This window comes from Ischnura elegans, chromosome 1 (genome assembly GCF_921293095.1).
Source record: "Ischnura elegans chromosome 1, ioIscEleg1.1, whole genome shotgun sequence".
In the NCBI taxonomy this organism is placed as follows: domain Eukaryota; kingdom Metazoa; phylum Arthropoda; class Insecta; order Odonata; family Coenagrionidae; genus Ischnura; species Ischnura elegans.
This window is the reverse complement of record NC_060246.1, coordinates 155,024,385-155,047,425: the sequence shown is the minus strand read 5'-3', so window position 1 is coordinate 155,047,425 and position 23,041 is coordinate 155,024,385. Positions and strand designations below refer to the sequence as shown.

General features: G+C 38.1%; 1 protein-coding gene across 1 annotated transcript in view; it reads right to left on the bottom strand.

Moving 5' to 3' along the window:
• Positions 1-23,041, bottom strand: part of LOC124167515 — a 28,212-nt gene that overhangs the window by 1,283 nt on the left and 3,888 nt on the right. The window contains exons 2-5 of the mRNA XM_046545486.1: positions 21,532-22,997; positions 18,381-18,515; positions 17,912-18,008; positions 17,460-17,727 (exon numbers count right to left, since the gene is read on the bottom strand). Of these exons, the coding sequence (XP_046401442.1) occupies positions 17,460-17,727; positions 17,912-18,008; positions 18,381-18,515; positions 21,532-22,987 (1,956 nt within the window). The 5' untranslated portion in view covers positions 22,988-22,997. The remainder of the gene's footprint in view (positions 1-17,459; positions 17,728-17,911; positions 18,009-18,380; positions 18,516-21,531; positions 22,998-23,041) is intronic.

Here is a 23,041-nt window from a genome sequence, read left to right as displayed (position 1 = left end):
CCTATTGTAAATACCATTGGTTCGCCGACCTATAAGTTAGCCCGTTATCTTTCAAGAGGCATCCAGGATTTCGTCGGTAGAACGGACTCCTTCATAAAAAATTCGGCGCATTTTATAGAGATCCTGAAAGACCTTCGAGTGACCGAAAGAGATATTTTAGTCAGCTTTGATATCACGTCGCTGTTCACCAAAGTTCCTATCCCCGATTCAGTGGAAATTTTAAGAACTCTTACAGATGATGGACTACCAGAAGACTACCCAAACTTGGTAGAATTCTGCCTTAGAAACAATTACTTCCTTTACAACGGGCAAATATATGAACAAAAAAGTGGTGCGGCAATTGGTTCCCCACTTTCATCTGTGATTGCCAATTTATATATGGAGTTTTTCGAGAAGAAGGCACTTGAGACGAGCGAGAAGAAACCATCATGCTGGTTGAGATGTGTGGATGATACTTTTGTGATCTGGCCACATGGAAAAGAAAAACTTGAGAAATTCCACGTACATCTAAATACAGTACATCAGACATAAAATTCACAAAAGAACTCGAAGAAGGAGGTTGTCTCCCCTTCTTAGATGTACTGGTTAAAAGAAAAATGGATGGAAGCCTAGGCCATTCAGTGTACAGAAAGAAGACCCACACAGACAGGTATCTGAATTCAACATCGCATATCCACCCACAACAAAAGGCCTGCGTCATTAAAACGCTAACCCACCGAGCCAAAATCGTGTGTGATGCTGAGCATATCAGTGATGAAATGCAACACCTTATGTGGGCACTGAAAGGCAATGGTTATAGTGTCTCTTTCTTTAAAAGAGCAATGAAAGAAAAACACCCTCCTCAAGATGACGGCCACAAGGGGAAAAAGCCACTTACATACGCTAAAATTCCATACATCTCCGGGGTCACCGATAGAATTGCCAGAATCCTCCATAAAGGCAACATTAGGACTCGCTTGTGCACCGTGAAGAAGATTCAGAATATCCTACCTTCACCGAAGGATAGCCATCCTCCCCTTCAATCTATGGGAGTGTATGAGGTTCCCTGCTGCTGCGGCAGAAGCTACGTGGGACAGAGCAAGCGTTCAATCTCCCAAAGGCTTAAGGAGCACGAAAGGGCGTTAAAATTACATCAGTGGGACGCATCAACTATTGCTGAACATCTTGCCTCCAGCCCTGGGCATAGAATAATGTTTGACGCTACACGGGTATTAGCGAAGACGGAAGAATACCATCCGCGTCTTGTACGTGAATCCATCGAAATAGCGAAAAGACCTAATAATTTTAATAGGGAGGATGGGTATAACCTCAGCCGTATATGGAAAGGGTTCCTAGCACAATATAATGACCAACGGCTATCGCCTAAAATTCAAATCCGGCACAACAATGGGTAGCGAAAAACAAATATAAGCTCGGGACGAGAATAAATTCCTTCCATTCTCTTGATAATGCTCCCAGTAGGAGGGAAGAAACGTCGAGTAAAAATGTTTTCTACACAGCAATACCCGAAAACCACCACCAACATAGATAAACATAAAAGAAGCTGTGAAAATCTTCAGACGAAAAACCTTCACAAAATTTAACCAAACCTCGTTTTCTTTAGATCTTAATTCCTCCAATGGGAATCTCTATACAAAGGTTGTTCTTGGGTCCATTTTATCGGATTACACACATGTGTGGCATATACATAAAATAAATAGGGATTTATAATTACGGACAGATGACCATGCAGGTTGGTTGGTGCTATGGGCACTCCGGTTTCTCCAATCACTGCACTCGCAATCCTTGGGTATCTGGGTGTCCTGATTCCTGGGCAGCACTCCCCTTTTCTCAAGGTCAACGCAGGCAAATCCTAAATAAGACTGCTTCTATTTCCGGGCTTATTTGCAAAACCCCTCAAGGCAATCTCAGAGCACCTCAGGGACACATCTCTCTCGTTGCGTTACTATTGTCAGAGTCCTCTACGGCTTCGCTTCCACCGCCTTCTCTCCCTCTCTCTCTCCTGTCGTTGACTCACATTTCTCCACCTATACTCCTATTGTCATTCGCTTTTGGAGCCCAATATGGTGGAGATCCTATTGTTTACTGCCCACCACGTGGCATGCGTTGTGTTACAAGCTTCTGTAATTTTAGGCATCTTGTGAATAGAAGAAATATTTATAAAAATGTACCCAAACAAAGTGATGAGAATATATTAGGTGCGCGACCAAGTTCTCGCAGATTTATTAATAAAATTACTACTTTATTATAAAAAATCGTTAAAAATGAATCATTCAATGTATTTTTTGTCTTTAGATACAACTATTTCTAATCTTTCTGGCAGAGCTTGAATACCGTTACGGGAAAAGGTGTTCATCTTATGAGGCTATCCACTAATCATGCCTTTTTTTGAGGACTTCATGTGAGCGAAACTGCTGATCAGCCTATCCATGTGCCATCAAACCGAACAAGTGATTATCGGACGGCGCAATATCTGATGAACATATCGAGTGGGTTAGTTGGGTTTCCATGTATGTTTTAATGGGTATAGCAATATAAGATCGGGCGTTGTCATGCTGTAGAATCACTTTGTTGTGTCTCTGCTCATATTGTGTCCGTTTTGCGCACAATACTTAGCTAAATTGTATCAATTGGAGTCCATACCGTTCCCCATGGTTTTGTTTGGTTTCGACCGTTCATATTAAATAATACTGATCTGGTTCCACTAAATACATAGTATAACCTTCGCACCGTGAGTATCGGCTGAGCCGACGACATAGAGCTATGAACAGGCAGTTCCAAAAACTCTCTTCTCTTAAAGTTTCTGTACTAATCCATTTTTCATCACTAGTCATGATGCGACGAAGAAAGCCTTTTTTTCTGACAATGGAGCTGTTTTTAATTGGTGACAAAACTTCTCTCAACGTCCCTTGGCTTCAAATCATAAGAAACCCATGTTCCCTACTTTTTAATCATTCCTGTCGAATGCAACCGGTTGATATGGCTAAGCAAGTGACTCCTAATGCTGAAGTAAGCTCTTCTTGAGTTTGGCATGGATTTTTATTGAGTAGTGCCTCCATTTCAGTGTGCTCGAAGGTTTTTGATCTTCCTTCACGCGGATGGTCGTCAGCATTGAAATGACCGTCTTTGAAGCGACGGAACCAATCACGTCATGTTGTTTACAGTCCGGCCACCGAGAGTTGTCCGTTGACAGCTAGAAGGGGTAAGGGGCAAGGTTGCCGGGTAAGAAAGGGAAACGCCCACATCGCATGTAAATAAACGGGTTCCGTGAAGAAAGCAGCCAGAAAAGAAGACGAGCGTGAAGGATACATAGGTAGAATCCTTTGTTTTTGCGATTCGCAGAAAGGGCTTGTTTTGGTGGTTCAGGCTTGTTTCAGTGCTTCATAAGCATGTGACAACGTTGTATGACTAGGCAAGAGTGTGAGGTGCATTTGGGGGACAGCGATTGGTTGCAAACCATGTTCTCCGCCACTCCTTTTAAAGTACCATCGGATAACTCTCGCCGGCTAGACTGTAACTTATAGCCGCTTCTCCGAAACTTTTTGGAGCCCTCGATGCGCTTTGACCACCGTTTTATTGGAATGATAGAAGAAAATCATCTCTTCCCGCAGATGGCGGTTACTTGGCAATAACTTGGACATTTTCACGCAACAAACGGCTTTGACGCAATTACAAAAATTCATCATGGTCGGGAGGCGGTTTGTGTACCTAATGTCTAAGCTTGGTTAATGTCGTTTACGATAAGTCAAAATCGAGCTGCAATCACTGCTAGAGCCATCTATAAAAACAGTGGGAGCTTAGTCGCGCACCTAATATATAAGAAGGCCGTCCCAGTAAGGCCGCATTTTTACCCTCTGATTTCTGGCTTTTTTCCATTTACCAGCACTATTGTCCTCGTCCTTTTCCATTATATGTTCCTATCCGTTTCTTTCCTTACCTCTGAATTTATTTGTATGTTTGCGCTGAAGGCGCCGAGTGAATGTTAATGAAGTAATATATAAGAAGAATGTACACAGATCTTGAATATCAAGTATAATTCTGATACAGATGAAGTACTCATTAAGGAAAAAAAACAACGACGAATTATGTAGCAATAATATTTAATGCGTACATTTTCTCCAGGTTTTCATTTGGTTTAATCAAAATAATGGGTTCTTTTTACCTTTTTCTCGAAAAAAATTGTCCCGTGACGAAACCATAAATATTTGTTCCCTCTTGCTTTCATTAGTTCTGTTGAGGCAGCAAAGAGTATTCTCCGTCCTGAGTGCTGGTGTATATTGGGGTGCCAATCCCCATGTTCCTCGTAGATTAGGTTTTATTTACTCGTTGCTTACGGAGAACTTCTTCTTTTGCTTGTAGGTGATTTACCTACCCGTTTTACCTACGAAAAAGTTTGACCACGATTGCTCTGGTCCCATCCTCATCTTGACTTTTCCCAATACGTTGGCAATGCGTTGAGTCTACCATATCATTTGATATTTTTATTTATTTATTTTATTTTAATAAAGTCGTACACGTACAGCATAACTGCCAAATTAAAGTGCACATATGACATCTAAAATATTAAATTAAAAAGTTGATAATGAATTACAATTTCGAATGAAACAATCCATGTATATAGTCATTCATGCGTTAAATATGCCAGGCGAGCAAAATTTTTAACTGTCAAAGAAAATGGATCAGTATCACTCGGGAGAGAATGTATTAGAAAAGGGACGGTATGGAAAAGAGATCGCTTAATGACAGATAGCCTTGTTGTGGGCATGTGGAGTAAAGAGATGTAACGGGTGTGACGGGTTTTTGACAGGTATTTAACACTTAAAAATCAAGTGCAGCCCCCACACTTTTGACAAACTGTAGTTTATTATCATTTCCTTGTTGAAGAATCCCATGATGACATATTTCGAGGAGCAACTTATTCATGGTCATCTACTGCTTTTTAGAGACACTCAAATCAGATTTAACGCTCACATTTTTCACGCTTCTTCGCTTACTTTGGCAGAGTTTTCTTGCAGCACTTTAGTGTTTTCAGCTATTCTCTCATGAAAAAATACGAGTTCTTTGTTTAACTCAGATTCCATATGCATTCTATTCTTCTTAGATTCTTCAAGCATATGAATCATCCGAGAAATTGTTATTTAACCTAATTTCTCTGGTAAAGTAGCGATCATGTTTTTGCCTCTTACTGCTCTGCAGTTGGGAAATGCTTCATTTGTTTTTCTTTTTTGGGATACTCAATATCCTGTTTGGACGTTTGCACATAGTCTGCATGACACACAGACGCACACCCATCGCAGGTGTTCCTTAATTAACGATTTTGCGTCACAAGCACCACACTCAACCATTATTGAAGTTAAGCAAATAATAAGTATACCACTTCCGAATTGTGGACGAACGGAGTTGAGCACTCTTATACTGGAGATTGAACTGCACACATCACTGCAAAACCTGCCGTCCGCAAGTGGAGCACCAGGATAGTGCCTCATCTGAATGCCGAACCATGACTGAACTAACACAATTATTATTTTATACTTCCTTCTTTTCAACAGAAATAGGTTATGAGTATAGGAACATTAAGGTACAGTAATATTAACACAGATAATATTAAGCAACGAACTAAAAAGGCATCCAAAAACAGCACCAGAACTTATAGCACTTCGCCAAATATTTGCCGGACTAATTCCGTATCCCTACTCTCTCCCCCTGTGAAACAGCAATGCAGAAAGTTATTACCAAAGAGTCTATAACCACTGAGCTAACCATAAAATTTGCAAATTTTTTGCTTTCTGTCCTAATTCCTAACTCAGCCGCGGCGTTTCTGTGAGTTATTTTAATAACAATTCAATATGCCAATGTAAAATACTGAGGGTACTTTTTCCGAGATCAGCATGAAAATATCTCTTTGCTCCCTCAGTTATTTTTTATTCAAGTCGTCGTTTCGGTTCTCCATCATCCAGTTAAAATCTAATGCATATAATATGAATTTTTCCTACCTTGTTTTAGTCATTAAACTGCATTTTCATGAAGCCAAAATTGTTTGAAATTTATTTGTCTATTGGCTAAAAAAGCAATTTTCATTTTTTACCTCATTTCTTTTCATTTTCACCTCAATATTGAAAAAACGGGTATACTTAGGCATGTCTTTAAACTGAAGCTAGAGCTATTCATTTCTTAGCCATCGTAATAATTATAATATGCCATTTATTCAAAATGACGGTACATATTTTAATTTTCTCCTCTCTATTGCTTCCTAGGATCAACGTGGCTCATACCGTCACATCTGGTCAGAAGATGAAGCTCACAGACAAGCAAGTCCTACAGAGGAGTATTCCAATTCCGGTTGTCATAGTAATCTATTTGGGAATTTGGACGCTGGTATCATCACCAAATGTAGAGGACAAGCATGACAGCAATGGTTTGATTTTCAGGAAATGTACTTACAACTGGTGGGACCATTTCCTTGTCATTGGTAAGGCGTTATTTCCAGTACTCAGATATAGTTTAAAAGCTCTATTCTACTTTCTACCCAAAATAATTCAGCGATATGAATGATTTTCATCACTATGTACTCTACCCTTAGAATGGGGCGATTAAAGCATACCTTAACTGATGGGAAGAGCTCAATTAAAGTTTACTTAGGCCAATTGGAATATGCTTGAAATCAAACAATTAATTTATTTAAAATCTCAATAATTCATTATTTAAAATCTATATGTATAAAAAAAGTCAAAACTCGTGTTAGTTAGAACACTTATAACTCGAAAACGGCTGCACCGTTTTTAATGATATTAGGTTCTTTGGATTCCTCTCAGCCCCGGGTAATATATAGGACATTAAAAAAATAGGATAATTCCTACAAAAATTATCTTTTTCTTAGGGATTTTTTTAGGAGTTAGTAACACAAAAACAATTACTACGTCCGTCAAAACAACAAGTTAAATTACATGTTTTTACTTATGCCAATTTAATAACAGAACTTCGTAGCAATATAACATTTTAATTACTTAATATATTCAGAATATTTAAATTGTATTTAAAAAATTAAATTCGAGCTAATTGCAAGCCCAGCTTGAGTTGACTCCTCACTACCGTGTTTGTAAACAAATCTCCAAGCATATGTTGGCAATCCTAATGCCCGTGTTCCTGTCGACGAATCGAGCAGTTTTATTTCACTTCCTCGGAATGTTTGAATGTAAACCATTCACTGTATTTTTTTCTTCGCTTCAGGGCCGCAGCTAGGAATTAATGATGGGGGGGGGGGGGTTAAGGCGCAGCTAATACTACAGGTCTGTAGGGTATAGAAAACTCGCTAAGGTAAGCGAGAGGTTAGGGGGCCCTCCCCAAAACATTTTTTAAGATAAATGGTTCAAAATTGTGGGTTTTGAGGCTGTGTGAATAGTTAAATATGTTTTGTTTCTTACTCATCCGTCTCCCTAATAATAGTAACAAAATTGTTTTAAATAAAATTCTCTGAGCTCTTGGGGAGGTTTTTAATCCCCCAAAACCGCCCTCGTTATTTAGTGTTCTCGGGATCGCCACGGGGTCAGGAGCTCCATCTCTGCCGACGTTTCGATGTCCGACTAGGTCATCGTCCTCAGGCTTGTGGATGATCATCCACATCATGACCGAGTCGAACATCGAAACGTCGGCTGATATGGAGCTCCTGACCCGGTGGCGATCCCGAGAACTATTCACTAAGTCCATTTGCCGGGAAAGCACGAAATCTTCCTTCCCCCCCTCGTTACGTCACTGCTTCGCTTCGCTATATTTATTTAGCTTCATTCGCTTTATCTTGCGCCTGATAACATACAGAAACTGATGTATATCGGAAGATGCTTGACGCAAGACATTAAACCCGAATGTGTAGGCCACAACGTGGTGCATTTACGCATGCAGCACGTTTACGTAGTGCATTTTTTCCAAACAGAGATACTATAACTAGCACGCCTAAAGTCATTTAATACGAATGCGGCTTCAAAGGGGCTTTTCTTACACGATTTTGAGCATCCATCAAGCGTCGGTCTAGCGTTGTATTAACCTGCCCGTGAATGGACCAAGTTTACTGAACAGACTTGGACCTAAAAACATTTTTTACGGTTAATAACACAAATAGCCAACAACTGAATCCGTAAAATTTTTATTTCATTAACTGATTTATAAAACCACAATGCCCAAAATTTCTTAAGCTAAAACGTGAAAAATTTCATTGAAAAAAATCCGCGTAAACGTGCTCCGATCCACCCTATGTAGATTCAATAAAGAAAATGTCTTTCTGACGAGCAATTTTTATACTCCTTTACGTTGTTTCATTGAACTTCAATCCTTATTATATTATGATCAAATATTATTAAAAACGATACAGCCGCTCTTGATTTATAAATGGTGTAACTAAATTGTAAGTTCATTGATTGTTAGGTGGTTCGAAGTTCGCCGGGTCAACTAGTTTATCTATAAAACTTGAAATAGTCTGACTTAGATACTTTTTGATTATAACAGCATTAAAGATATTTCCTTCCCACGGCTGCACTCAGAACATACTTTCGAATTATGAGCTTCTTAAACTGTCTGATATAATTGAAGAGGACAAGATGTTTATGTTACTTGGATAAAAAGGGAAAATTTTCATTTTACTATGCAATCAAAACCCGACATACGAAAATGGATTTTCCATTGTATTCGCCGAAAATAATTTAAAAAAACGAAAAAATGCGATTAAAATTTGCCTGAAATAACTGACCATAGACCTTAATTAAATGAGAGCTTTGAGATAGTATCAGCAATACGATTGTGTGGTGTAACCCGTGTTAAGATTAATTGTTTAAAAAAATTACAGTTGCATATTTTTGTCTAACCTGAATTAGTCAATGTTCTTAAAAATTCAAAGCATTAAAAATAATTTTAATAAGATTTGACTCCCAAGAGAAAATTTTTTTCGAGATAACTCCAAAGAGCATTCAAAAAACTGTTTGCGTTGCAGTAGTTCATACTGAATACTGAAGAGTTCATGTTTATAGAAAATAAATTTCAATTTCCTCTCTTACCCAATGAAAATTTGGAGTACAATTTGTAGGCAGTTTACAAAGGATTTCCCGTACACAATTGTGTACGAATTGTTTAAATAATGTGTAAAATTGTATACAAGTTACACAGTTATATGCATTGGATAAAAAGTGTACACTGCACAAAAACTTTGTAAAGATACATTTTTGTAAAACGTACAAAAATTTTCTTTACGGATATCAACAAGAGCAATGGATCAATATACGATACAAACAAGTTTAACACTTTCAATAACTCCTTTGGTAGTATATTCCCATAACTATTAATACCTCTGGCTTTTTAACATGAGAGGTAGCATAGACCTTATAACACAACTATAAATGGAATAATAATTGCCAAAATAAATTGACCAGAGCTTGAATAGAATCTTTGAATTTATCAATTTTAGGCGCATTATTAGATGCCTAGTGTATTTAATAACACGATCAGATAATGAGGAAATATATAAGAAACCTACACATTGAATACCCAAATTCAGAGTAGCATTTTTTACTATGTAAAATATTATACGTTTGATTTCCTTCATTCCCCTTTCCCAATGCTCTAAATAGTCTGATTTATAATTAAAGGCACTCTCTCAAAATGGCAAATCCAAGTTTTCACTGGAGGTACTATCACAAACGTCACATTTAATATTATTGGCAAGGGTGGGCAAAGAAACGGACTTATTTTCAACTTTGAATGGAAAATTCGCAGTTGTGCGAGAACAACAACATCTTCGCTCATGTTTGCTCCAATACCTTATTCAGTTTTGCTATCCCTTTTCTGTAGAAGTGGGGAAGTTTAAGTTGTCTCAGGAATAATTTGGTCCTCTTGCATTAATGGATTTGAATTACCTATGTATCTTTATCAGCCTCCTTGTGACCGTTTTTAGGGATGGCATGGTCCATTTTGCACCTCCTGGGGCTCTTCATACTCCTGCAGAAGGTTTTTCTCCTCCTAAATACGGGGGTGGACTGGAGAGACTAGGATGTTCTAACCCTGGCATCTAGTATGAGGTGTCACTGTTTTCTTTACCCTCAAAGGACCTCACATAATTTTCTAGTCCATGTAGTTTTCTATATCCTCTTCCAACTGTAAGGCATTTGTGAAAAAATTACTAAAGACACATTGCAATATCTAAATGATAATGATCGGAGAGAGGGAAATCCCTGGCTTTGTTTTAAACTGTTAATTCATTACTATGATTATTTGACACATTCGCAATGGTTATTCATTTTCAAGAAAAACACTTCATATACGAGTTAATAGAGATTAAGACTAATACCAAAATGTCATAAACAACAGCTGGCTACGTGGATTATACTGCGAGAACCCTGATATTTCAACTTAAATCGATCTGAATGGATTTCTCCTCGTACCATGACCGCGAAAGCATGATCATGCTAACTTGTAATTACAGGGACAACGCAATAATGAATAACCTTAAATAATTATTGATTTAAATTAGCTGATCATTAATCGTTTGAGTCCTGAAAGAGTTGATAAACAAGATCGACTATTTACTCTCGAATAGAAAAAAATTCTCAATTTACTTACATTTAACACTAGAACTACCGATGGAGTCATTTTGATTTTAGATTTATTCATGTTTTTAGAAGCCGTCATGTCTGCCCCTCATCCCTTACCCCTCCCTTCTCCCCGCCTGTCAGACTCGCTGCAGCGCAATACTATGTATACAGTATCGTGCTGCAGCGCTTTTATTTCACCCTTGACAATGTGAAGTTGATTTTCAAACCTGAAAAAGTACCTTTGTATCCTTCCATTGATATAATGATAAACCAGGAAAATAAATCAGTAGAATGAAATAAAGTTATTGTCCTAGCATTGTCGGCTCTGACAGCGCTGGCTGTCGTGCGCCGCACAGGAAAACCGTGCGCTGTCCTTTGCATTAGGAAATCCAGTGAACTCTCTCTTCTGTAGTGGACTGTAGAACTCTTGTGAAAGCTTTCATTTTTCCTGACTGGCAGTATGACCAGAATAAGTAGGCTAAAGCGTGAAGAAGTCCTTTCTATGTTGCATTCTATACCGGAAGGCAAATCGGAATGCGAAATGAAGATCATTTCGTCTCTGACGAAGTCGAAGATTTTATTCCTCAAAACGTTTCTAGCTAGTCTGAAGATTCAGACATAACACGTTTGAAAGATATGCAGTAATATACATTTACTTTCCCTTTCATAAGGAGTTACAAAACAAAGATATTATTTATCGGTTCATGTATAGTGGCTCACATAAAGCGATGTAAAGCACGCAGACAAAATTATGAAGATTTTACTCTTTTCGATGGGTAGCTAGATGCATGCATAGCCTCATTGAATGCCCGCGGAATATCAGGTACAAATGATCTCTCTATTGCAAGTATTTGGTCAAACGACTGGGGAATACCATTATCTAAAATGAACGACTAGGAACCGGTTAGTAAAAATTTTGAATTATCTAAGATTTGATGAGAAATCTAATCGATTCCAGCGGCTCAAAACTGTCAAGTATGCCATCTTTTCAATAGTGTAGGATAGATTCACATGTAATTACATTGCTTGTTACAAACCTGGTCCGTACATCACGGTTGTTGAACAAATTTTCCCCAGTAAAAGCTGGTGTATTTCACTCAGTATATTCCATCTTAGCCGGAAAAATACGGCCATGAATATTGGCTAGCTTTTGACAAGGATAGCAAATATCTTGCAAATGCCTTTCCTTATGATGGAAAAGATTATTCACTTCATGCAGATTGCCGTTTAGTAGTACTGAAACTAATGCAACCGTTTCTGTAAAAGGGTGAAACTTTACTGTAGATAATTACATTACCTCAGTCAAATTCGCCGAACAGCAAAAAAGCTAGGGTACTAGCATCGTGGGAAAGGTAAATAAATAGAAGAGAAGTACCAAAATAAATGAAATCACATATACACCACAAGAACATATGCTCAGCGATGGCCTATCCACTCGTTGTAAAATACTTCTGATTTAGCAGGTATTCACGGATAGTGTACAAGGAGACTACCTAAAACATTTCGCGCAAGACGCTTTTGAAAAAGCTCGATACAGAGTTGGCTGATACTCATATTAGATCTCGACAAAAGCGTGGCGTGTCCAATGGTGCTGATTCTTCTTACGGGATTCTGCAAAAAAATATTTCCAAGCAAAACCAAAGTGCAAAAAGAATCGATCAGTTTGGAATTGTATGACCTGCCAAAAGTCTTTGTGTGGGCAATTTAAATGAACGTCAATGCTTGAACTGTTTAGCACCTTGGCCAAATGCGTGGCTTATCAAATGCATATGTTTTGCTTTATTTAATTATCTTCCCAACTTCCATGTAGCCAAGGTAATATTTTTGATCATTCAAACATAATGATAAAATGTGTTGAAATGTCTATGTTTGCTGTTTTATCCAATTACTCTGTGAAAATCCTATTAAAACAACATAACATGTAGGAAAAAAGAATTTCAAAGCAATACTGTCGAATCTCGCATTTAAAAAAATATATAATTTTTTGTTTAAATCACGTCTGAAGTAACGCAATAATAAACAAAAATGGTAAACTAAAGCAATGTATAAATAAAAACATAGATAAACTGGAAAATAAACAATTATAAGGTAGGAGTCAAAATGACTCCATTTGGTAGCTCTAGGAGGGGTGTCAAGTCCGGTATTCCTAGTGTTAAATAGACAGAACAGCAGAGATGAGTTGATTGTGAAATAGGCATCTTCAATCTCCTCGTGCCACTAAGGGCAACTCTTTCCGGGAATACAGTATACGAAAACTTTATCAGGCGTTGATTTGATTGTCTATTTAACAGTATTTCACTAATCCCTTTTTTGCCAGTATTCACAACAATACACGAGTTATTTTCCTTTTCCATTGCGTACTTCAATAAATGTTTTCTTGTAAATCAAGATTTTACAGCACATTTTAATTCGCAAAGTCACAGAATACAGCAACTACGAATGCAAACAAAGTTTCAAGAGCTATAATATCAACCGTTATTCGGTCACATGGTATACAATATGGCCGCCGGTCGTGATGCAATTTTTCAAAGATGATTTCTAATCTGCCATATTAAAATGACTTCATAATAAAATGAGCAAAAATTTGTGACTTGAGTTTTTATACGCCAAATAAATATTTTCCGTAGTTTTCCAAAGTTGTGCATATACTTGCTTTCCCATGTTTGCATATTTTGTAGTCAAAAATAAATTGTTCGAATCACTGTGGTGTATCACATGTGAAGATAATTAAACCAAATATCATTATATTGATATATTACTTAAATTCTCACTAAGAACTTATTATTTACCCCTTATAACCAAGCTTCCAGTTTTATCGTGTTCATGGAAGTAATTGTTTTTTGTACAGATTGTAAATTGACCCTTTTGCATAAGTTTGTTTACATTGTAGTCACTTTTGTAAATTCTATAGCTTGTATACATTTTATAAATTTCTATACAGGCTGTGAAAATTTACACAAAATGAGTTCATTGTATACAACGTACAAATTTTATGCAGTCTATACTACTGCACTCAAATGTAAATAAAATCTAATCGAAAATCGAATTGTACACATCCTGTAAAGAAATTTTGTACAAATTTTTCATTGGTGTTAATAACATCTGAAGACTCGGGTATCGTCTCAAGACTCGTCTCGTGAGCCCCAGTTTCGTCTTGGTCTCGAGTCTCGGACGAGACTCGTCTCGTCTCGTTGTCCCCAAAATAAATTTAGCACTATAAAAAGCAGTTTCCTTAGCGTACTTCATCGATGAATTGGTACCTCGAAATAGAAAAGTCATTAAAGTAAATTTAAATACATATTTATCTGGACACCAATCACGTCAATTCTTGTAGAATTATCGATTTTATTAATTCTCAATGAGTTAACTCGTAGCATAAAACGAAAAATTTCTAAAAAGGGAATGTAGACACAAATTTACTACAAAGAAATCAAGGAAAGCATTAGGGAATAAACGTAAAAGTAATGTCAAAAACCTCAAGCACAGCGGAAATTTTATTAAACCCCATCACAGCGGCCGGTTGAGATTCAAATAACTTCGCCTTGTCGGCATGCTATCATTCAATAATTTACAAATTTCATGGCATGTGATCATTATCGTAGTTTTGTGTATCTCGTTCTCTAAATAATGAATATATTTTTCAGTTTTCTAAATGTTAAATTTAGTTCAGATTTAGTTGCGAGAGTTCTAACATTACATGCTTTTCTTTATATTTACCTGATATATTTCAGTGATTTTTGGATTAAAATTTCATAACCAATTGGATATTTATGATAGGATTACCCGTTTCGTCTACTTGAAAATTCAAAACTTCTCCCATTTCTTTTACGTTGTTATGTTATTATCGAATAATTTCGTATAGATAATTATGTTCTGTTATTTCAAACGTTAATATGGAAATTTTCAAATGACATTACCTAAGTAATTCTGCTTAGTATGACATGATTGGTAGTAATTCATTCATAAGCTCACTACACATTCTTCACACCAGTATACGCTCTCTTTTTATCCCATGATTGGCATAAACTGCACACTTCCATCGGGGTTTTTCTTCCCAGCTGCAGGAATTCTCCTTAGGAAATTTTTTTTTAGTCATGGAACTGAATTGTCAAAGGAGGGACGGCCATGTCCAAACTGTCCTTATGGAGTTGCATATTTAAAAAATTTACCACAACTAGCTGCACGCGAAGTGATTATATGACCAATTTGTTATTCGTGTTTACTCTGAGAGCAACACATGAATTTAGGACTGTGGAATTCAATAGTCTCTTTAATAACTTCGTACACCACTTATTATGGCGTTTTCTCTCCATTGGGTAGAATGTAATAACAAGTCCTTGAGACCCACTCTACCAATGCATTTATACCAACCTAACACACAAATAGACTTCCGATACTCTAAGCCTTTCAACACTATTCCCATTTTGTAGTATCCCCAATTATAAATAAAAATAACCACATACAGTAAGCACACTCGACGGGAATTTCAACACACTGCCTGAAAGAACACCACAGCATGAACGGTTCTAGTACACTTAAGCGCGTGGTTTAGAAGCTCCAATACGAGACGAGAAAATACATCGAAGAGGTCCTGGTATACGCTGACTGTTTAGACGGAATCTTATCTTTGTTGATGACTGTCCACAAAATAAGAAATAATAAATGCAGAGAGAAGCACATGGTATCTTTGCTTAGGACAAACGATGCGGACTAAGCACACTTGGAGCTCCAGGTGATGACATACATATGGAGTGAAGGCTGTAAGCTTAAAAGGAAGACATAGTATGTCAAGCTTAAGTAGCTGACCCTTCCTTACGTCTCACAAGCAGAATGGGCAGCATTTTAAAGATATTAAAGTTGAATAAAGACGTTGATTTTTAAGAATAAATATGTCAGCTCACTGGTAACTAAAAACGGAATATTATCGAGACATTTAAAAAATCTGAAAGCATAAAATCGCTATGAATATTTTATTGGAAAGAAAAAATATGTCTTCAAAAAGCAGAGTTATTAGTAACTTGGCCGCAAATCGGGGGATCTGGGTTCAAATCCTGGTGAGGGTGAATGATTTTACCTCTCAGAAATTGGTCATAAACTGCAATAGATTTTCCTAGAGGTTTCTGGCCCCTTTTAATATGGGCTGCATGCTACTGAAAAAAGAAAATTCCTTCCGCTAACTGAAGAAAATATAAAATAGAGTGAATGGAGTTAGAATGAATGGCAAACAAATAAATGCCGATTACATGATCCAGTAAGAAATTTTTGATGTAATGGACTTTCGGCAAGCAAAATGAGTCAAAGAAAAGTGAATTGTAGATATCATTTTCAGTAGCAGCATCCTCAACGCAACTTAGCAACGATATGCTAAATATCCTCACCACATCGGAAGATATTTATGTAGGAAGAGGTACATAGTTATTTCAACTATCATCCGTCTTTCTGCCGAGATAATAAGCTCTGCGCAATTTGAAATGGGCCATCATTCTCCTCTGGCAAGCAAACTATAAGACGGATTCTAAGTGCCGTTAAGCCATACTGTACACACATGCGAGTATTATCCAAGATTTTTTTTTTCGTATGGGTCAGCACTGAAAATTTCCTTTTTATAAAATAATTCAATTTTTGCAGGATAAATTTTCAAGGTTTTTATCGCAGGAAACAAGGAAAAGCAGTCAGCCATTGACACTCCCTAAATTTTAAAATTCTGAAAGCATAAAATCGCTATGAATAGTTCATTGGAAAGAAAAAATATGCCTTCAAAAAGCAGAGTTATTAGTAACTAGGCCGCATATCAGGGGATCTGGGTTCAAATCCTGGTTATTTATTTTGAGTAGGTGAAAAATTGCAATGATTTTATGGAGAACAACCCTGTAGTGGAACTACCTAATGACTTAACACACAAATTTGAGAAGTTGGTGAAAAAAGCCCTGAATTCTGACTCATGTATCATGAGATATACAAAGTAGCAGTGATGATTTCGCAGGCACCAAGGTTTTTTGGTCGTCCAATGTTACACAAAACAAACGTGCCAATCAGACCCGTAGTCTCAAACGTTGCTGCATCATCAAGAAAACTGGCCTCCCACCTCAATTTACTCTCCAGAGAATTCACCGAATTCAAGCCAATATACGGGGTAAAGAGCTTAACTGCACTGAGCCGTCTTCTCACCCTAAGAAAGCCCCCGCCATCCAAACATACGTTAGTACCCTTCGACGTGAAGGATTTATTCACCAACATTCCATTTTCCGAGGCTGTTAAAGTAGAAGAAGAAACACAAAGGAAAGCCGGAGCCTATTCACCCTTCCTCAAGGTTTTTGTGAAATTACTGCCAGCATGTGTGGAAAAGCATTATTTTAAATTTAATAACAAATTCTACAGACAGAGAGAAGATTTGGCAATGGGGTATCCGCTATCGCCGCTTTTGGCGGAACTATATATGGACAAGTTTGAAGAGAAAATTTTCTGTGGGGATTCAGTGAATACCAATTTTATCCTCTGCTGGTGCAGGTACGTTGACGATAAGTTTACCGTATGAGCTGCTACTATGAGGCAACTGGACATATTTTTGAATACACTGTAAACTCAAACCAAAAACATGAAGTTCTCATGTGAAAAAGAATCCGGCCATAGTATCAACTTTCTAGATATCACTATTTCAACCACGGAGAAAAGCTAGGACTTCAAAAGCTACAGGAAATAGACTACCACCGTCCATTTCATCCCCTCCGACCCCCACCACCATCCCTCTCATAAGTTAGCCGCCTTTCATTCCATGTTAAACAAAGCACTCTAAATCCCCTGTCTGCCAAAAACCTCGCCATGGAAATCATAACCATCAACACATTGTTGTGTCCCGAGAGACAGAACGCAACATGGAATGAGCAATACAGATCTACGACCTGAGTGGCTAGGCCGAAGTTCAGAAGATTGGGTGTAGGCGCCAAAGAGTAGAAACTCAAGCGTTGGTTTTTGAAGATGCATAATAAACCCTGGCCGGAGCGTAGCAGGGACTCCGGCCGCACCTTGGAGATCATTCCCCGAGTACACAAATTCTGGGGTATTTATACGCTTCTCTGGACCAGGAGGCTGCAGTGGGAGGCGTGAGAAGGGTCCTTTGCGAAGGATTGCCACGGAATCAGTTTCCCAGGAAGAGCAACTGCAATATTTAGCCAGTGTGCAGGTGGCCCAATAAGCAAAACCCCTGATTTAACATTGAAATCCCAACACGGTTTGGGAGGACGTCTTCCAAAATTATGACGCCTGACGAGTAGACCATACAACCTAGAAATGAGCAGCTGGACCTTAAAATCTCCCCTTCACTCAAAGCGTGACACTCTGACTCTCTCACGCCAGCCTCCAGGATCCATATAGCACCATGACAGTTTTCACCCTGATACTTACTGCTAGAAGAGGGGGCGACATACATAATACCTCCACCTTTGAAAAGAAAATAAAGCTAAACATACAAATTGTTTTGTTTTCTTCAAATGAATCTAACGATTCGGCACAGCAACAGAAAGGCTAATAGTTGCCTCTCCTTCACAGCTCAGACTTGATTTTAAGGAGGTAAACCTTATCTCCTCCTCTTGTTCATTATTTCTTAAACTGTCGTTGGAAGTATGTTAACAATTTTGGTTCTGAAAACAATAGGTGGACACGATCTCGTATCCGTATCTGGCTTCCAAATATAGCGGAAACATACCTTATAGCATTCGCAACAATAGCAACAAAAGGTCATAAAATTTACAATCAATACATTTATGGACATGAATGATAGATAATACACTCTATCTGAATGGCTTTGCTTACATTCCTCTTCTGACAAGAGGTTCTCTACTTCCTGAACCTTATGACTTGCAAACTTAAGATCCTCAATGTTATTCTCAGTGTGCTTTAGGTCCGAATTAATTTTTAGCTTGCTAACACCTTTTGTTACTCTATCATCTACACAACAGTCATAAGATAAACTCAAAGGAGGTATCACATACTTGCTAGGAGGTATCACATACTTGCTAGGAGGTATCACATAGCTAGTATTTGAACTGACCATTATCTTCGAAGCAAACAAGATCTTGGACCGATAGCCCTTACACTTTTTCACAAACTTCAGCTTTCATGTCCCTTCGTTTCTCACATCCACAGGGTCTTGATTTTCACGCAACACTGTAATAGTTTCTTGAAATAAAGCAACATACAACTAATATTTATTGTCCTATGGGGCCCATAATTCTTCATTAAGTTCAAAAATTCTCACAGAACAATCCGATGGTATTTTTTGTATACATTGAAGCATTTAAGCTTCACACTCTTCATGCAAATGAGTAGATGACACAGGGCACAATTGCTTACAAATCCTCCAATATTAATCAATTTTCTTACATTATAATAAATCATTTTCAACGACTTTACAATGGTACCGTTTAGCAATAATCATGAAAACATACGGTTTTTCTGGTTGAATAAACTTAGTACTTAATAAATACTTAGTACTAGAGAAATCGAACCGAATAGGCAAAGGAATTACTAAATACACATTGAACTCAATGTGGTCCGTTAAAGGTACTTTAATCACATACACAAATAAATCATGATTGATGAACACACCCAATTCGATAACTTTTAGCAAAACACTACTTTAAGTCAAACACAGTGGGATAGGTAGGGACAGGTCACTTGGAATCTCACCTCGGCTTATCTGCATACTTTCCACTATTAGTGCAGGAGTGTTGATGTGTGGCTGTAGGATGCCCTGTGTCGCACCTACGATCGCTCTCACTATCATTTCATAGTCCAATTTCACTTCCCGAATTGCATAGTTCAACTGCACTGCATGCTATTTCATTATAACTATGGTATTCACACCATTAAATATTCTTTTCACTTCACCGTCTCTTTAATCCAAGATACCTTCATTTTTCTAGAACCTCCCTAACGGTTGAGCTAACTGTTCTGAAGGTAGCCTAAACCATGGGCATCTGTTCTCTTGTGAGTTTGAAAAATACTGTTTGCTCCTCTAATTTACTGAAACTTTCCTTATAATATTTGGCATCTTTCTCATCTAAGATCCCAAACAATAACTTGCTTAATTCACCAATGAAATTAAATCTTCCCTTATTGACCGTAATGAACTATCATTATTAGGAGCCTACTTCTTAACCAGCTCCCTCATACTGCTGATGTCTTTCATTTTATAAGCCACGTAGTTATAAAGGCTTGAATTTGTACAATTAAACAGTTATTCACTTTAATAATCTATTTCCACTAGATTTACATATACGTTACAATTCTCTATTAAGAATTGTGTAGTAGCGCTTCACTTTCGTATTTGTAATGCAGCCCTGGCGAATCCCTTCTTTTATCTAACTTAAAATATAACACATTCATTACAATACCGATAGCTCTATCACTCGTCCCACCGTGATTTCTTCTAATTAAAACAACAATTTCAATCTATTATTGACCTTCGTAAGATAACTTTTACCTTGAATGGCTCTATTAACACCATTAGCACTCATAACCACGCATGAATCTGAGCTGCAATCTCATCCACCGCGCAAACAACTTTTTTGACCAACCCCTTTTGACATTTTCGTCTTAGAGAAATACCCTATCCTCTTCTCGGGATAATTCCATTTCACTTTCTAATTTATTTTCCTCAGAGGGGTCGTCTACTTCCGCAACTTTCTTTTGCAGAATCCCATCACCTTTCTCTTCTTTTTGTCTCTCTCGACGATTTCTCCGTCAAATTCCTATCACCTTTCCCTTCCTCTCTTCTTTGTGTCTCTCTCGATGATTTCGTCATCGCCTTTATATCGCTTATCTTCCCTTCTTCTCTTCTCGCTATCTCTCTGGATGATTTCTTCATCATCTTGTCGCATCCCGACGCCTTCGCCAGGACGTAATGACAATCGCGAGTCGCAAGAGTCGAGTGGCTGCCTCCTGACTCGCGGGTGTGGTTGAGAATCGGGGAAAATGAATAAAATTCCCGCTGGATACTAGTGAGGTTATTTATTGAAAGTAAAATACAAGTCCCCTCTAATTAGTCCAGCTCGTCGAGACGCCGGAAAACCCAGCCCAGCCGCTTCCTCTCTCTGGAGAGAACTGGCGACACATCCTCCTCTTGCGTAGATTGTGTCCTAATCGCACCTCCCCCCACTCTCGACTTGCCCCCCAAAAGGCCAAAAGGCTCTGCTTCTCATACAGCTGTCATGATATTGATAACAGACCACAAGCAGGGCCATGTGGGGGTGCACAACACCTCCCCCCCTTACCAGAGAGAATCTTCCACACGATTCTCTCGACAAACTGCACACATGCCAAGCAGATATACATACATGTTACACACAAAAAAAACATGAATGCTGGAGTCACTGATACAATAGTGAAAAAAAATACACACAGTTAAAGCACTAACGTTTTCCCGATTGTGGCGTATTGCTACCACCCGTTCTCGATACTAATTGCTGGCTTGAACCCGGAAGGGGTACCAGCGGTAGATTTACCGTATCAGATGGTGGACTTTGATGCATTTGTTCTGTAGATGTATGCACCTTACTAACAATTTTTGGCTTAAAGATTATACATAAATCTTTACATTCACGGCGTCCCCTGTCATCTGAATACGGGATCAACCTTTTTAAACAACATTTACAACAACAACAATAAATCGTTACAAGTAATATGAGAATCAAAGATACATAAGTAAATGTAGAAATTTTCTTGTGCTCATAGATGTGAGCTTGGTCCCAACTCTCTTTTTCAATTAATTGCTCCACCTCCGAGACCTTTACACTAGCATATTTTAAGTCATCCAAATGCCGAATCAAAGGCGAAAACGGCAAGTTTAATTTTAATCTCGCAAAAGATACTAAATCCTCCTCCGATAAACAGCAATCAAAGGTCAATGAAAGAGGAGGTATTACATCATCCTTGGAATTATTATATTTAAGGTTTATATCACCCTGGAGAATAGCACCAGTGCCATAACCTTTGCAATAGTCATTAAACATTAATTTTCCTGTGCCACTTATGGTAACGTCGTAAGGGTCATCACTCTTACATAGCACGGTGACCTTTTCAGGTCCTGGAGAAACAAATAACCACTCCCTCGATCCTAAACGAGTCCAGAATGTTTTTTCTAACGACACAATTCTTCGATCACAATTTAATGGTATTGAGGAAGCTGATAGAAGCAACTGAGTTTCACAATCATCAAGCAAGTGCACAAGTCTTAGTGGGCATGTTTGCTTACACAATCGTGCATTTGCACTCACCAATTTACAATCAGCAAAATCTTCTCTGGAAAGTTTTGTTACATATCTCCCACTTTTATCTAGCAGCAGATACTCGCTCTCCGGCTGGATAAAAATAAACTTCATTGACGTGCCGTTAATCTTAATAGGTAAAGGTATTACATGGTACACATTAAATCTTACTAAGTTACTCAAAGGAATTGAAATAACATATCCCAAAACGTGATTAGATAGAAATACATCCAGCTCTAGCATTTTGAGAAGTTTACTTCGGTAAGCCACGCTTTGAGGGAAAGGTAGGGTTAGGTCTTTAGGAATGTCTGCCTTGTGCTTGTCAAACATAGTCATTATTTCTTCTGGGCTAATAATTTGTGGCTGCAGCACTCCCTTTTGCGCGTTTATTAGTGAGTCTATCACAGCATTATACTGATAGGAGAGTTCTCCGATGGCTTGACTTAACTGTTGGACATGTTCGTTCCCTGATAAGACCAAAATAATATACTTTGTATGATCAATCAGCTCTCCCGTTGTTTTATCAATATAATTTTCTAACCTTCTCAATCCTTCAGAAAGTATTTTCTCATTTCCCTCGACGTCTATTAATGACTGATTGACAGCTGAAATAGTGGATTTCATGAGAGTTACTTGTTTCTTCACAATAGTTAGAAGGTCCTTATTTTCAGCTTCCAGGTTACCTATTTGCCCTGTATAGTACAATGCATCTGCGTCATCCAGGGTCCCAAAAAGAACTTTGCTTACTTCCCCTATAAAATTAAAAAGGCCTCTTCTTCGCCTATCAGGAGATCTCGAACGGGAAGTTAACTGCTCCATTATGTCCTTTAGTTTATAAATTCTATTCAAATCATTTCTCAGTCCATGAAACGTAGTTCGGCACCCAGTCAGATGAATCCACGAAGCATTCTGATATTTCCTGCAGAAGTCTTCAGTTAACGAAGCATAAGTATTTACTACGGCCAAGTTTCCTTCCAGTTGAGTGACATTTACGTATGTGACTAATTTCCATTCACTACTATACATTTCCGCCTCTCCTTGTGAATCGTAATACAGCCCAGGTGATTGTTTGTACTCTTCTATACTGTGGTCTTCCCCCTTTCCGATGGTCGCGAGACTCAAACAGAGGAAGATGCAGGCTCCCATCTCCATTTTTAGGATCCTGCGGAAGATTAGAAGAATATCTTTAGCCGGTTGGCATGGACT